Source organism: Sinohyriopsis cumingii, unplaced genomic scaffold (genome assembly GCF_028554795.1).
Source record: "Sinohyriopsis cumingii isolate HCF-2022 unplaced genomic scaffold, ASM2855479v2 utg000127l, whole genome shotgun sequence".
In the NCBI taxonomy this organism is placed as follows: domain Eukaryota; kingdom Metazoa; phylum Mollusca; class Bivalvia; order Unionida; family Unionidae; genus Sinohyriopsis; species Sinohyriopsis cumingii.
In genome coordinates, this window is record NW_028315871.1 from 2,912,239 (window position 1) to 2,930,213 (window position 17,975).

General features: G+C 33.8%; 1 protein-coding gene across 1 annotated transcript in view; it reads right to left on the reverse strand.

The window, feature by feature from the left end:
- The window catches only part of LOC149774846 (cell adhesion molecule CEACAM5-like), a 131,484-nt gene that overhangs the window by 35,982 nt on the left and 77,527 nt on the right, over positions 1 to 17,975 (reverse strand). The window contains exons 4-5 of the mRNA XM_089944659.1: positions 11,374 to 11,736; positions 487 to 762 (exon numbers count right to left, since the gene is read on the reverse strand). Coding sequence (XP_089800785.1) covers positions 487 to 762; positions 11,374 to 11,736 — 639 coding nt within the window. The remainder of the gene's footprint in view (positions 1 to 486; positions 763 to 11,373; positions 11,737 to 17,975) is intronic.

The window sequence follows — 17,975 nt, forward strand, 5'->3', positions numbered from 1 at the left end:
CTTAATCTGGGTTGATTCAATATTTTGTGTCCTGTGACCTCCATTTGACTTTATGGGAAACCAACAGTGAGGAGGAATTTCTTTTATGAATAAAAATTTATGTTTGCATTACATTATCATTTATCTGAACTATGTTCTCATTTAAAAAAATAACACATCATACTTCTTATATTCAACATGTACAAATACCTAGTGATGTCAAAAATGACATTAAAATGTAAAAAAATAATTATGTTGAATACAATTTACAACCCCTTGTCATGTGAGACAAATGTTACAGCTTAGATCTAATTCTCAATTAAGAGTTGAAGATAAAGGCTTTCTAAAGACAGACATTAACTGACTTATTTCATGCATATCATTTCAATAAATATGCATGTAAGATCACTTGTGCATAATGAACATAAAATTAAAGCAATTATACTGATACTGTACATTAACATCCATTGTGTGTAATGAACATCATATTAGGGCTTTCATACTTACACTGTACATCAAGATCCATTGTGATAGAGTTTCCAGTTCCATACCCATTCCTGGCCATACACTGATAAACACCATCTTGAAATTTCTGTACATTCAATAGTTCATAAGATGATCTGGTTTGACCTTGTATAACAATGCCTCTACGTAACCATCTATAATCATCTGGTCCGGGCATCGGGTTGGCATCTGTCACGTTACATATAAATACAAATTTTGGTGACCCTTCTGTAACATTAAAACTAGATGTGTTTGGGAAAAGCTGGACAACTGGTGGATCTGAAAGATCAAATCTTGATTTGTATTACTCTCATAAAAATAAGAATCCCTAAAAAGGGATGATGCTCAACTGAGGCCAAAAAGAATTAGGGGGAATTACAAAAAGGACTGGTTTTCCCCTTATCATTTTGTTTTCAGCTCTATATTTATTTGCATATATTTTTAGCCAGTGTATTCTCTCAAAGCTGATTTCTGTATATGGTGAAAATATGAAAGCAATTACAAAACTTAATTCTAAGCAGAAATATCTAAATCGAAATATAACATTACATGATGAGTTTGATAAAATCTCAAAATCTCTTTGCAAACATTTACTCCCATGTGCAATTATCATGTGACAATGTTTCCCCTCTAATTTCTACATTAGTCACATGCCAGCAGCTATATTTCCCATTGAAAGGTATATCGCGCAATGATATAATTTCTAACACATATTTCACCAAATATTATCTACAAAACTGTCAGTGTTTGACACAAATAATAATAATAATAATAATAATAATTCCCCTTCCCCTAGGACCTTTGATCCCAAGATCAACAGAATTATTTTCTTATCCCAAGTGTAAGCAAAGCTTCTTAGAGTTATGGTGTATAGAACAAATGCTATATTGCAGAAATCATTTTTATTTATTCAAAGTAATCTCAAGTTCGGAACATCTTTTGATTCAATATTCAATAGAGTTCTCAGTCACACCAAGTGTAAGACATACACAAATTCTGGTAGGATTTGAACCCACACCCTTTTGAGTGTGAGTCCAGTACACTTAAATCAATGAGCCAGCTCAGCTCCCAACCACTTTGCATGAGATGAAATGGCGCTTCTGAAATGGTAAACTCTGTGAAATGCTGAATCCCCACTGCTTGGTGCTCCAACCAGCCACACATATCACCTGCCCCTTATGATAGCCATGTCCTTACCTAAAGTGCAAGTCGTAAACAAAGTTCGGTAACAGTAGATGGTGGATAACTCAAGTTATGCAAACCCAAATTGGACAGGACATACAATAACTGCAGAAAATATGCTTTATTTTATGGCAGGTGTATGCAAAAATTGTATTTATGAGTTTTACCACATACAGTAGTTCAAAATTCATCATTTATAGGTTGAATAAAAGTTTCCTTGTAAGAACTTTTGAATGAGCAATGGTGCAGAATTTAACAAAATTTGCAGCTGTTGAGTTCTCAGAACAAAATTATCATTATCTATACATGTACTTTGTTTTGGTTAAGACAAGTTTTAAAATGATACTTATAAAACTTTGTCACACATGTGGCCCATGAAGCAATTATGTAAGCAATTATTGTGAAATTTCCAAAATGCTAATCTGGAAAAGCATACTATCTTACTGTCTCAAGGAATTATGAAGGAAGTAACCATCACTACATATAACTTACAGCGTCGTCATAGAGATATATCCTAGACAGCGAATACTACACAACATTATTGTTATTGGTAACCTAGAACTTGCTGTAGCTACCTCAAGATTGTCTGGTTTTCTGAAAGTGAAGTCTTGATCATAAATTTGATTACTGTATTTGCCTTTGAGAATTGGAATATGTTTATTCTTGCATGCTACATGTCTTCGGCATGATGCCCCAGTGCTCGACATCACTATAAACTGCCACATTGCAGACATCATAGCGATAAGACTGAAAAGTTTTTAAAGCTATGTTAAAAATCAAAATTGCACAAATCATACAGCAAGTACAGTTCAGACAAGGTTGACATGCTGCCTCTACCACTCATGAAGCACAAAAAATGAAACATATCTAGTTGCCATGGTAAATTCTTAACATTTCTACCACTCACATAGCACAACAAATGCCAGGCTGCTATGCTTAATTCACAATGTTAGAGCACTAGTAAAACCTTAAAACTACATAAATTACAACAAAGAGAGGCAAAGAATTTCTCTTTGATGGTTAGCACATATTAAATGGATAAATAGATTTATGACGTCTTTGGTTGGGGGGATAATAATGGGCAGATAAGACAGTATGAGTTTTTGTGGCGCATAATATGAGGTCTATGTAATTTGTTTCAATTGCATGAATGGCAATGGACAGTTGACCAGTTTAGTGGAATAGACTGGGTGACCTTCCTGTGTCTGCAAGTTTGCCACTGAAGAAGGAGCATGAAGTTGTTGCTGTCATAATGTGCAGGATTTTTTGTTCCATTTTTTTGTACCAGTCATGCTCTTGTAATTAAGCCTGCCTAAATTTCTGCCCTATCTCTGAGATATGATATATAGTTAGGAGGTCAGGAAGTTAAATTTACATGTGTGGGGAAAATAGACCAGATTAAGTTAATGTTGTCTTTGAAGTAAAATAATATATATGTTTTAGGACTCACTGGAACTAAATTAAATGCTAAGCACAATGATAGTCTATTTCACTGTCAAGGCTTCAATAAACCATGCATTATGCAAGGACAGAGAGACAGCATGGGGAGGTTTTGTTGTGTACACTAATGGAAGATGTAAATGCAGAAAGGCGACTTGACTTGGAGTCACATGAAATTGAGAGTACATGTATTTGGGTGGAAATTTCTCAAAATAATGCAAAATCATTCCTAGTTGGTTTCATTTATAGGTGACCTTCCTCTAAAGCAATTTGGAATGATAATGTTTTGAAACAACTGGAAAATGTTCTTCACAGGTGAAAGAAACAGATATACTTGGCAACATAATAAGGACCTTCTGTATAATCAAATAAGGAACAACTGGATGGAATTTATTGAATCATTAGGCGTAGTCCAGCCAGTAAATAAGCCCACAAGTGTAACAGAAAAATCAAGCACTCTTATTGATCACATTTATACCAACCTACCATACAATGTGGCTTGTGTTAATATACCGAATGTTGGTTTTAGTGACCACTATCCTACTTTTTTTTACAAGAAAGGTTAAATGCAAGAGAAATAAAGAAAATACACATAAAACGATCACTAACAGATTGTTAAAAATTTTTAATGAAGAACAATTTCTCAGTGACCTATATAAAGTTCTGTGGAATATGATCCAAAATTTGGGTGACACAGATGAAGCTCTGAGGGTGTGAATTGACATATTTATGGATGTAGTCTCTAAGCATGCACCACTGAAAAAGTACATCGAGTAAAGAATGAAATCAAACCTAACTGGCTAATTGAAATCCTAGATGCTATGAAAACACGAGACCAGTTCAAGGCTATGGGAAACCATACTCAATATAAAGTATGGAGAAATAAAATAATAAGTATGATTAAAAAAGCTAAAAAAAACTTATTATCAATCATTGCTTGAAAAAAAAAGCAACACAAACTCCATTTGGAAAGTCTTCAATGAACTCTCTGGTGGAACACACAAAGGTCAGACAAATAAAATTCACTCACCTCTGGTAAATGACACTATAGTCACTGATGACACTGACATTGCAAATGTTTTCAATGATTTTTTCACCAACATTACCACAAAATTAAAAGAATCAGTGATAGAAAACAAATTTAATGAACTGATAAAGTTTTGCAGCAGCAAAATCTCTAAGGTGCTATGTTTCTCTATTCCACCTGTAGAAAAAACTTTAAAAAATGTCTCAGTGAACTTGATACCAAGGAAGCTATATAGGACTGGATCAGATTGGTCCATGACTCATTAGATCTTCAGCCTCTGCTTAGATAGCATAAAATTCATAATCAATTTAACTATTGCAACTTCATTTGTTCCCAAAATATGTAAAACTGCAAAAGTTACTCCTATTCATAAATCTGGTTCTAAGGATGATGCTGATAACTATAAATGACCAATCTCAATACTAACAAACTTGTCAAAATTGATTGAAAAACATGCCCATGACTTATTCATGTCAATTATTTAACCAAACTCTTGCTGTCACACCCTTATCAGTCAGGCTTTATAACTGTTACATACAACCCTATTTAGACTACTGTAATACAGTATGGGGTAATTCAGATGATAAAAACATTTCAAAGCTGGAACACCTTAAAAGAAATGAGCATTTGGGCTAATATCCAGAAAGAAAGCAAGGAAAATTTAGCTGGTAAGTTAAAAATATTACCTATTAATGACCGAGTCCATTTGATAAAAGCAAAATTAATGTACAGGATAGACAATAATAGTGCTCCTGAATATTTACAATTACTATAGGCTACATGGTAATACTCCCCACCTGTGATCCATTTCTACCAAATAGCATAAAATTCCCAAACCAAATAAGTAATTATTTTTAAAAAACATTTCCAATACTCAGGAACTTTGCTCTGGAAGAGTAGTCAAGTTGAGATTAGAAATGCCAACTCTATTTCCTTCTTCCCAACTCAGTATACACAGTGGCTTAGGAGTCTACAGCTAAAATAAATAAATTCCTTTGTATGAGGGCCTCAAGGTAGATTAGTTTTTAGCTAATTGTGTTACCCTCCTTAAATAGAGTCATTTATTATTATTATTATTATTATTGCATATTTACATATTCAAGAATAACTATTATTATATGCTCTTTTTTTCCCCCATTAACTTTAATGTCAGAATCGTGCAGTATTACCCGATATTGAACCCAAGTGACAATTCACATATAGCATTCACATGCATAAAGGAACTACTTTCTATTGTAAACAAAAGATGGATGCAGATGCCAGCACTTTGGATTTGTATACAAATCATGTACACTCGTGTAAGAGGCTCTTTACATTGTGGTTGTTTAAATTTGTTTCTGAATGAACTAAAACAGATGTTTCATGGACTGCCAGATACCAGCTGCTTTTGGCACATTCTGCATTGATACAATGTTTCAGATTTAGGCTAGCTACAGTATACAACAGATGCAAGAACAGGTCCTTACAAATAACATACAAGTGACAAGTCATATACTCTCTTCTTTAGCTGGTGACAAGAATGGCAAAATAAAATGTACTTACAGTTTTACATCCTGAATTTCCTCAAAATGTATTTTCTTAATTCTGCAAATCGGAATTACATGAGCCATGTCATAGGTTCTCAATCTGGATTACATGTTTCGAAATTGTACTGTAATTTCGATGATAAGTGCAATTACATTCTCCTTACTGCACTCAAAATGAAATAAGCATTAAATTCCAGTGTCTTTTTGATAATTGCAATTGAAAGACTTCATATTTTTCCCAAATTATGATTTCAAACATTCAATGACAGAAACAGAAACACAACTGCAGATGTCAATACACTTCTCCCTAGCTTCCTCAATCTCATGTATTTCATGTGAAACTGTCACATACAAATCCAGTCCATAATCATGAAATTTCCTAGAACTGAGAAAAATACCAAAATATATTCATTCCAGATCAAATTGAAAAGTTGTTGCAATGTACATTCATTCACAATATGACTCCAAATTTCAATTTTAACTAGACACGTCATTTTCTTTCGAAAGTTATGTCAAGCACGCAACTAAGTTCAAATTTATCTGGGCGGAGTTATGTGCACAGTAATAATGTTGATTTGTGTAATGATGAATATGCACTTGTGTATATAGCTTGGAATGAGGCGTACATTCATTTACGTTGTTTCTTGAAGTGTATTTTGTTTATATAATTAAGCCTTAGGTAGAATAAAAAAACGAGCATATAATAAAAAGGTTACTGCATTTGTATGGGAAAATATGAACTCGTTTTGTCAGAAGGATATACTGCACTCCCAAGGTCATGCAGTATTCCATCCAAAAAACTAGTTCATATTTTCCCATACAAATGCAGTAACCTATAACTGCTCATTCGGTTTAAAAATGTTATTTATTATTCCTTTTTAGGTATTATAATAAATGCTCTTAGATGACAATTGGTTTTATCTTATCATTTCCACAAAACTAGCTCTACCATGGAGTTGAACATTATTTCAAGGAGAAGACTGTCTGTCCTCAGCTTCATGCCAAGTAATTTTGTAGATGTTACACACAACCATACTGGGGTCTTCGGAATGCATAAGGCAAGACCAAGTTATGGGCTGTAGTGACTTTAAAACTTCCTCCTCCAAGTAGGAGGTCATATGTGGATTTATAAATAATTTTTTTAATAAATGTATGATGTCTAGATGAAATATACAGTTGGGGAGATAGGGCAATGTGAGATTTTGCGGCAAGGGGTGTGCTGAGGTCAACGTAATTTGTTTTGATAGGTCAGACTGGAAATGGACTGTGGAATAGATCAGGTGACCTTCCTTTGTCTGCAAGCTCACTGCTGAAGGAGCCTGAAGCTGTTCCTGTTGCAAGGTACAAAATCTTTACATCTGTGTCAAGGTTTAGTTAAGAAACTTTCTCCTTCACCAATTGTAACAATTATTTAAGGCAAAACAAATGTTTTTTCTGTTGGCTGACCATACCTGTTTCTCACTACTGACCCTAACACTTTCTCTCCCATGGTTAAAAAAAAAATTCAAAAATAAAATCAAATTAAATGTATACGTTCAAAAGAAAGGCCAATACCCCCAAAAATAAAATCAAATGAACTGCCTACCCTAAACCAAACTGTTACATAGAACCTAGGGAGAAAGAATGATTAATATTCAATGTGTACATTTGGATATGCCTTTATCTGCATAGATATTAAAGATGGAGAAAGTACATAACTTTACTGCATAGAAGCGATTATAAAATATGAAAATTAGACATTATGAAAAACTACTATTGTACCAGATTTTGAGAATCTCATTGAAAAGTGAAATAAGGCAGACTGAGAGCAGAGTGTTATTGATAGTCACAGTTATATCTTGGCATACTAAAATAGCTGCTTTTACTGTAATCTGTTTCTTATTATGTGAAGACCAGAATGTTTGTATTTATGCTATTCAATCAATATTTGATATTTATCACAATTTTTCCTTAAAATTAAAAATTACTTCACAAAAAGAGGCTTATATATCCAAGGACAATAATAACTAATACAATTCATTCAATATAAATTTTCACTGACTTGAACTGTGCAAAATGATTCCTCTTCCCACCTAACTTTGATCTTAAAAATCCCCTTTTGAAAGTGAATAAATTCTTCAACCATTGTCTAATATATTAGCAGGAATGTATGTGATTGTTGAGAATTATTCAGTCATATCTGAAAATTTATAAGCTTTGCCATTGCAACCCACATTACAAATGGTATTGTTTTGTTTGTTCAAGCTACTCTCACTTAAAACTGTTGCAATATATCCTTAAGTCCAACTGGATATGCGACATTATTCTTTCCATAAATGCAACCATTTTCATTATTCTTTGAGTATAAAAATAGACATGTATTATAAAAGATGAACATCTCTTTACACAAAGAAAATTATATACCTTCTCTGGAGTTTAGTAATGATAGGGTACTGCATTTTTATGGGAAAATATAAACAATTTTTTTCTCAGATGGATACTGCACGACCTGATGGAATGAAGTATCTATCCAAGAAAACAATTTTGTATTTTCCCATACAAATGCAGTAGCCTTTTTACTATATATTCATTTTCATATTCTACTTAAGACTTTTAATTATACAAAATTACACTACAAGAAACAAAGTACAGTGTAATTCAATTTATACTGTATTCTAAAATAAATACACACCCATACATTCATCAATACACATCAACAATATTAATGCACACATAGCACTGCCCTGCAAAATTTGAACTCGGTCGTGCACTCGACATCACTTTCAGCTATAAATGTAGGTTACTCAACATTCCAGTACAGTTTCAGTGTATCAGGTTTTGCAGGACATGTTGGTCGGATTTGAAAACTAACTAAGAAAGTACATTTTGAGGAAATTCAAGATGCATAAATGTGTGTTTATTAACATTCTCATTACCAGCTAAAGAAATTATGTTTATGCCCTGTTACTTGCATCTTGCTGTTGGAGTGACTCCTGGAGCTATGACCTTTATCATACAGTGTGTCTTCTATCACTAGTCTAACACTGTATCAAAATAGTTACATGACGAAATTGAAAAGTAGCTGTTGTGTGACACTCCATTTACCAAGTGGAAATAATACTTTTTCATTGTCTTGAATTAATGGCTCTGAAGCTCTTAGTTTCCTTCCAAAACCTTCAGTTGCATTTTTTTCATCTAGTATTTTGACAGACTTGTAAAATAGTATGTCTCTGATAGATATGCGATAGTCCATGACCTCAATATGCTTTTCTATGCCATATTATTTTAAACCCCATAGAGCACACATCATAGTCTTAACCATTCTATTTGCGAAAAGACATGGATATTCTCCTAATGTCTGTTTCAATGATGAGAACAGTGTTTTCAATGATTTTATTGTTGACTTTGCGAATAACATATTCATTCATTTGCTTCTTTGCAAGTTTCATTTATGACTTGAAGAACTTGTCCACGTTGTTAACTTTATCATTTGTACTTTCAAATGGATTAATCAGCTGCTTTAGCTCATTCACAAACAAATTTAGTCAACCAAAACCCAAGCATCTAATACTATATGATCACGTAATAATGTGATTGTTTTGAGCCTACACAGCAAACATATTTTTGATGTGATTTTCATGTTAGTGATAAACCTTAGTGATCCATATATCACCCATAAAAAATATCTCAAGTATCACATATCAAAAAAAGAGAGTTCAAGAACGTTTTTGTTTAAACATTGTTACATTCACACATTTGAGGTCAATCCTATGGAGAATGCATTGAGTGTATGTCGATAGCTGCCATTTGGTCAATTTTGGCTCGTCATGAAGCACATACTGACCAAGAATTTACAAATGATCAAACTAGTTTTTGATTCCTACATTCAATGTTAATTCTTCAAAATCTCCTCTACTGCTTTCATTCCATGCTTCATATTTGGATCATTATAGATGTCACAGAATTGTGTAAATCCTTTTTTAAACAAATACATATATTTGACTTTTGTATTGCTGTGTATAATGATAATTAAGAGTGATTTATGCATATTGTAGAATATTTCAAAACAGTGATTTCCATTCGTCCTATGCCGCATGTGTGAAGTGCTTTCAATGGGAAAAACCTAAACTTCCAGCACACAGATGATGTATGACTGCATCATATGTGTATAAGTGCCTCACCATAAGACTAAATCATAACATTATGAAACATCTTGTCAGTGAGCGGTCTACTTAAGGACTTGCACATCTTCAGCTGTAGAGGTATGTGAGTTATTTGTTAATTTCTTGTGTATAAGTTAACTATTGTACTTCCATGTTTATTTTTGTATATTTTCTATGTAGCTTTGGCTTACATAGTATAATGCAAATATTTATTATTCTTGTTTCTGACATAGCAAGAGATTTTTAGTTGCATTTTAAGAAATATTTAGTACCAAAGGATTCTTATCGAGCACGGGTAGGTTCACTTCTGAACCTGTTGACTGTTGTGTAAATATTGTGCAGATAATGTGATTTGTATATCTTACTGTATATAATGTCAATATGTTTTATCGCATATGCCCTTGCCATGCATAGTACACAGTGTTAGATAAATTTTCAGCTGATTGGAGTCGCAGCTGTAGAGCTGATTGAGTCAACATGGTACCAGCTGTAGAGCGAACCAAAGAAGTTAGTCAACTGTAGAGCTGAGTGAACAGTGTTGTTGGTTGAGTAGCAGGTGACTGCGTGTTGCTGACCAACTGGTAGGTGCTGGTTGCTTGTTTGACCAAGGAATTGAATGGTGGTCAGTGACTACCTGGAATACTGACTTGTTGATTGACCAGTGTGACTGGTAGCCAAGTGTTCTGGTGACGGAGTGTGTACCTCCATACATGTAATCTTTTAACAAGGGGCTAATTCTGGGGTTTGCAATACCCAGTGTTTTGGGATTGTAGTGATTGTTTTGTATGATATCTGTCCCTTTGTTTTCATCATTTTACTATTTCAATAAAATACCTCATTTGTTACTATCTGAGTAATTCCATTTTTACTATTTGAGTAAAACACATCATTCTTTTCATCATGTGAAATTACTGTGACTCCTTTACCTTTGTTCTTGTACTGTATAAGGTCATTTATTTGTATTTTCATTTGTTACATTATTAGGTTCGTGCAGATTATGTTAATTTGTCCAATATTGGGATCTTATACATGCACATATTAATCATGATTTTTTTCTCATTCAAATCATTCGTCAATAAACATTGTATTTGTATCACCATGAAAAGTGTTCTGTTATAAATCTGAAATCCAACCCAGTTATCTTGTTACAATATAGGTACAGAAGTACATACAATATCCCCATGACAGCTCATTATCAATGTGCACTACTGTCCAATGTTAAACCCAGATATTCTAATTTTTATGACTATCACAAGTTCAACATACTTGTCCACCACCAAGGAATGCTAGCCTGTTTGCCTACACCCATGGCCATGATCAAGCATGCTTGATATCACAGTGCCATGCACTAAATGAAATACTACACCCTAAAGAGTCGATCAAAATTAACAGAGGAATACAGGGAAGCATATCTGATTAGTGGAAAAGCAATTTGAATTCACCATAGGCATACAAAATCAAACATCTGAACTAAATATCTTTATTAAGTGTTGTTTAAAGCAAAATAAACAAAGATTCATCGCAATGAAGTGACAACATGCTACTAATATCAAATTTCAACAGATGTACCTACACACAATATTAAGTTGAGCCTCTCTTGACCTTGAAAAATTTCCTCTGTTGGTTTCATCCCGTGCTTCACAGTATATATACATATTCTGATAAGACCTGTTACCCATCAGTGTAAGTGTACTGTAAGATATGTTTACTGACAAGTCAACCTCTGTTCTCGGGCTTGGTGTGGAAATAGACTGATCCTGGATTAGTACTGGGGACTGATTCTCTGACCTCTTGTACCAGTTAAACAAGGCACGTGGTCGGCTGCCATTGGGGGATGTATCACATCGAAAATCTTTATTGGATCCATCTAGTACAGGCACTGGTGTAACTAGCAGTTGACCAGTTCCATCTGTTAGCTGTACAGAATATACTGGAACTGAAGAAAAAAAATTCCTAAAAATGTCAATGAAAAATTGTTTTAAATTATGTTCAACCATTTCATAAAGTGGTATAGATTTCATTAGCATTTAATCCTTTCTATACCTGACTAAATGAAAACATAATACTAATTAATAAAACATAAGATTTTTAATGAGAGTACCATGAACAAGTGAAATAGTAAAGATTTCTAAGTAGGGTAGTGTTAACTATTGATAACTGGCAAATGAGTCTCAATCATACTAAACATAGAATGTATTCCTATAAATTGAAATTCATATAAATTTACATGTAAATTGTGCAAATTTACAGAATAAAAATGTTGACTTTACCTTAATTAACTACATATGCTGGTATAAAGGAAGCCTTTTTAGAAAAGAAGTTTTAAAGTTTGACAATAATCTGCCAAAAAAATCATACACCTTCATGGAAAGCAAGGACTGATATTTTTAATATCTTAAAAGTAAAATAAAACCTTAATGTCTGATTGGAGCAGTAATATCAACACTGAATGCAATCTGACAATGGACTGTATGTTTAAGCCACTGCTATTGGCACATGGAGTATGGAATTCTGCACTGAAAAGTATCCAGCATTTGGTACGTGTCTATCTATTTAGCGATAAAATTCACTGAAAATTCAAGATGGGGTGGGTGGGAGTGGTACATAGGTTTCTATTGTTGATACTGTTTAATTAACACCATTTTACCAGTATGAACTACCAAATATTAAGCAAAATTTACTACAATGCATTGTCAAAAGCTTTACATATCAAAAGGGGAGATGGGGAAGATAAGCTTGATTTGTTTTTCATAACATACCAAGCTCACATCATATGGCTGGCATCATATTGCCATTTTTGTGCTGAGATGTATGTCATTAATTGCTAATACATGTAAATGCATATGCATAAATTTAAATTAGAAACTATTAATTTTATTACCTAAAATGTAAATTGTCTTAATTTCTATAATTTGTTTATTGAAAAAATTATTTATTAGAGTTCTGTTTAACCCAATCTAATTCTCAATGCATTTATCACGGGTTATTTCTTTTAGATCTCATCATATATACAGACTGACAATGTACACTGTGTTTCTGAAGTTTCAATATGAAATTACCAGAAAGGAATCTTCTGACATTAAGATGTACAATTAATAAAGAGAGAGAGAGAGAGAGAGAGAATTATGATAATAGAAAAGAAAACTGATAAATTATTATTAACTATTTATAACTGCACCCTATTTAAATTAAGTGTATTTCTGTTCATAATATGATTCATGTTCACTTATATACTGGCCAAAAGAGTATCCATATATAACATTCAAGCAATGGAATTATATGACTGGTTAAAAGCAAAGGCATTTTTGAACAAATTAGATAGTCAAACACCTGGGACTATTGCATTTTTGCTCTTGAACAAATAAATGACGACAAAAGATTATTCTTATTCAAAGACAAAAAGACCCAAGTTGACCTATCACTCAGCTGGTTAACTTACAAAAGTAAGCATGTACATGGAAGCAAATTCATGCATGCATTGAAACTGTCAAGTGGAAAGCAAGTATGGAGCACTTAAAGGTGCCACATTGTTTCTAGAACAGATAATGGTTGTAAGAATAAAAAAGAAATTGCTTGCTTGTCCTTTTTAAAGGAATTTTAATAGAAACAATATTACATGGTTAATTCCAAACCCATGTAGTAATATTACCTTATTTCCAAGCACAGTATATTTGTGATCTCCCAAACTTGATGTAGTAACAATACTACAACTGATGTAGTAACAATACAACATAGCTCTCCTGCTCATATCGCCCAAACCCATGCAGTAACATTACCCTATCCCCCAAACCCATGTAGTAACATCATCCTATTTCCAAACACTAATTTTGTGATCTCCAAAACCTAATGTAGTAACGATATTACATAGCCATCCCCGAAAGCCTGTGTAATAACATTACCCTATTTCCAGGCACTGGTTTTGTGATCTCCAAAACCTGATGTAGTAACAATGCTACCTTGTTTATCAATAAACCTATGTACAAGTAGTAGCATTGTTCTTTTTCAAGGTAATTGGTGATTTTATGATCTTCAAAACCTGTTGTAGTAATAATACTAGACCTATCCCATGTAGTAATAATACGCTATTTCCAGATGACAGTGTACAATTAATTGTGTAATCACCAAAACCTGATGTAGTAACAATACTACAAAGCTATCCCACCAACCCATGTAGTAATATTATGCTATTTCCAGGTGACAGTGAAAATTTCATTTGCTTTAGTAACAATGCTATATTGCTATCTCCAGATGACAGTGTACAATTAATTGTGTAATCACCAAAACCTGATGTAGTAACAATACTACAAAGCTATCCCACCAACCCATGTAGTAATATTATGTTATTTCCAGGTGACAGTGAAAATTTCGTTTGCTTTAGTAACAATGCTATATTGCTATCTCCTAAGCTCATGTAGTAATGTTACTCATTTCCAGGTGACAGTGTATATAATCTGGTTTTGTGATCACCAGAACCTGATGTAGTAACACTACTATATTGCTAATTATCAAACCCATTTACAAACAAATTACTATTCCCAGGGAACAGTACTACACTAATTTTGTGATCTCCAAACCTGATATAGTAATATACTCAGGACAGGCCCCAAAAATGTGGATAGTTTCTATCCAAGGTAATATGACACCCCAGCTGAATGGCCCTCTGCAATCAACATCCCAAGCCCAAGACTGAGCTCTTCCAGGCTTGTGTAAACTACTGTATGCACCCAGTTATTAGTTCACAGAATGACCAAACATGCAATCGATGCAGGTGTTTTTGACATAATAACGTGTTTTGTTTGGTATGCATTTTAGTTTACTATAAAGGCTTACTACTTCATTTTGTTCCAGCCATGTATGAAAATTTCAAATGGTTTTATGAATAGTCCATATAAATATTGTCACAACCCACACTGTAATTTGTCGGCCTTAAAGAATGAGGTACCAACATTTTTTAAAGATTCAATGAATGAGCTTTAAAAGCAAAACATCACATAATAATTTTAGAAATTCTAAGATGATAAACACACAAACTTATGAAAAATACATTTGCTATATGCCACCATATTTATATAAGACTCTCTTACACTGGAACTTGTTTGTAATTTGTTTCACATCTATTGCAGACTGAACAGAAAATTTTTAAAAATCCAGTTAACGAACTGGATATTTATTTTCCTAATGATCATATGTAAATGAAAACAAATTGGCAAAATTTACATAAACAGTAAATTTCATACAAATTGAAATCCAAATCATACTCCAATTAGACTCATTACACACACACACATACAAGAAGTGAAAATGAAGTTCATGTTGGCCAATGAATGAGACCATACATTATATGAGATTTTCAATATCACCTTCCAGTATATGTAATATTTACTGTATATAACTGTTTACAACTTAGGCTATGCCAGGCTACTCCCCTACACACACACACACACACAGTCACTTCTCATTTGAAATTTGGCCATCATTTTGTTCTTACTGGGTATTATACACACTCTGAGTAAATAGACTTATAGGCTTTAGCTTTGTTGCCCTTTCAAGTCAGGGCCCTTTTGACATTTTGGAACCCACCCAACCCCCTCAACCCCTGACCTGATCCAGTCCTGATTTGTGGTGCAATACGTTTGAGACAAAGGCAAAACTTTAGAGTAAAAACATGTGATAGGAGAAAAAATGTTCAGCAACACTCCTCAAGGAAAATTACTTTGGAATAAATAATAACGATTTTGTCCGCCTCAATAATTATTCCTCCAAAAAATTTACACATCTCTGCTGATGTCAGATACACGCCTAATGTAATGTTTTCTATGTGTTATCTGGGATAACATGTGCTGATTTAGACTTTACGCCTGTGCATAATCTTTCCGTGATACCATGAATCAACAAAGAGAGAGAGAGAGAGAGAGAAAGAGAGGGCATAGTTCATAGGAGAGTACCAGTTTGTTTCTGCAAGTTTTCTAAGTGGTAAAGCTGTCAAAAGTTTTGAAAACTTCTTCCGGTTACCCGTCGATTCTAACCCAAGTACTCTACAAAGGGAAATTGTATTACATGTGCAAAACCCTTAAGTCCACATTTTTATTAATTCACACAGCAGATTATAAATATCATCTGGTACAAAGTCCAAGAAAACATCCTCATTGTCTGATAAAGTTCTCAAATCCTCCATCATTGCCCAGTAAATCTGAGTGGTATAGGCATTATAAATATCATCTGACTCACCTTCCTCACTGTCATAAATGAATGCTTATTTAAACTCTGAGCTTGAGCTTTGAAAGTAAACATTTTGATCATATAATTTGTAAAATCTATTAAAGGTTGCAACTGAACGCCTAGTTTGTGCAGCAAGATGTAATAACCACAATCTGTTACTTGCCACTGTAAAACAGTCACGGCTCAAAGACAGAGTTCTCAGATGGAAAAACAAGATATAGGATTATGGTCAATTATTTACAGGAAAAGACACACCCCTGCTTGGCACTAACAAAGTATGTGTACTTAAGGCTCAATCACAAGGGCTATCAACTTGAAAACAACATGAGTGCTGTCTTTACAAGCACTGGCCAAAACCTTGCATACCGTTACGATAACCAATAAATCTGGAAAACTCCGACCCATTTTAGTAAAGATGCTAATTGGTCATAATCTGGGTACTCAGGGACCCACTTATTGATAATAACCTAGATTATAAAATGTGCCATTGGGTAACTGTTTATCAGATATTTTCTTCATGAACTCGAGATGAGATGATTTACTGGTTGGTGACTTTGTCCAATCTGGCTGAAAGATTGACTGGCACGTTTTCATGGAATTGCGCTAAGACAGTCCACAAGTTCATAATCATAGTCTGATTTTCTTCACTGTCCTTTTCCTTTTCTTCTCACTTTTCTCTCTCATGGTCTTACATGATGTAATTTTTGGTATGTCTATAATCCTCTTGATTGCTGACCCTTTTGATCTTTTTATTCTCTTTCTGGGTCCGTTTATCAATTCATTGTTAGGACAATCCCTAAGTGTCATTATACCCAATAGACCCTCTCTTGCTGCATATCTGTGACTCACAAATTTTCCTACATCTTCTGTGGTTGAATCTAACATCTCTCGCTGCACCCCTGGATTCTCATTGTCACATAAATTTCTTAGAATGGGATCAAAACGTAATGGCATTCTCTTCCTTCGATGCATAAGACAAAATGTTCTTACAATATGGCCCAAATCATTATCACTGGCTTTTCTTCCCATGTACCTTTCTGATATTTTGTATGCTATCTCTTCGTCTTTTGTCTCATCTTGCTTAATCATCGAAGCATCCTCTCCTGAGATGACAGACTGGATTACTGTATGCAGTTTTCTCTGCTCGTCTGCTGTCGACATCTTTATCATTACATTGCTTAGTGTAGCCCCAGTCAAATACATTTCTTTGCATCTCTGTGGTCAATCTCTCAAGCAAAGTCTAATCCAAAGCTGACAATGCTACCATTGTGGGAGGTACTGAATAGAGTATGTTTCATTTGTCTGTGAAAGTGGCTTGATTAATGTAATGTTCTATCAAAAGCTGTCAGCAAAATCCAGCCTAACTGGAAGCTCCACTTAAAAATGTGAAGGATGTGAAGACTTCAAACTGGCCAAACATAAGTTGTATCCATATTTCAGCAACAGCGATGGTTACAATTATACCCATATTGAGATCCCCATCTTATCACAATGTTTACAATTCTTTTATTATATACATATTAGCTATTTTATATAATTTAGAAGTATACTATGTGATTATTACAGTGTAATTCCAACTGTTAACTGCCATTTATTTGGTTATATGACTTTGATACACAAAAGTTATTTTTACATGGGCCAGCTATATGTTTCTTTACTAGCAATGTTTTTTGTTGTCATTTTAACTATTGTTTATTAATAACCTACTTTGTAACTATGGATACAACGTAAACCCAGTCTGGAAACATGTTGAAATCATTATGATACTGTATGTACCTTAATGTACTGTGTTTATGATGTAAAATTGATTTGATACACTTCGTGAGCTTAGATGGAGGAGTGTAAGACTCTTAATACAAGTCTTGTATGTTTGATACCTGCCTATGCCAGCCTGGGTCATCTGTCTGTGTGTCTTAGGGAAAAGCACTTAGCTCCAATTTGTTCAGCATGACATAG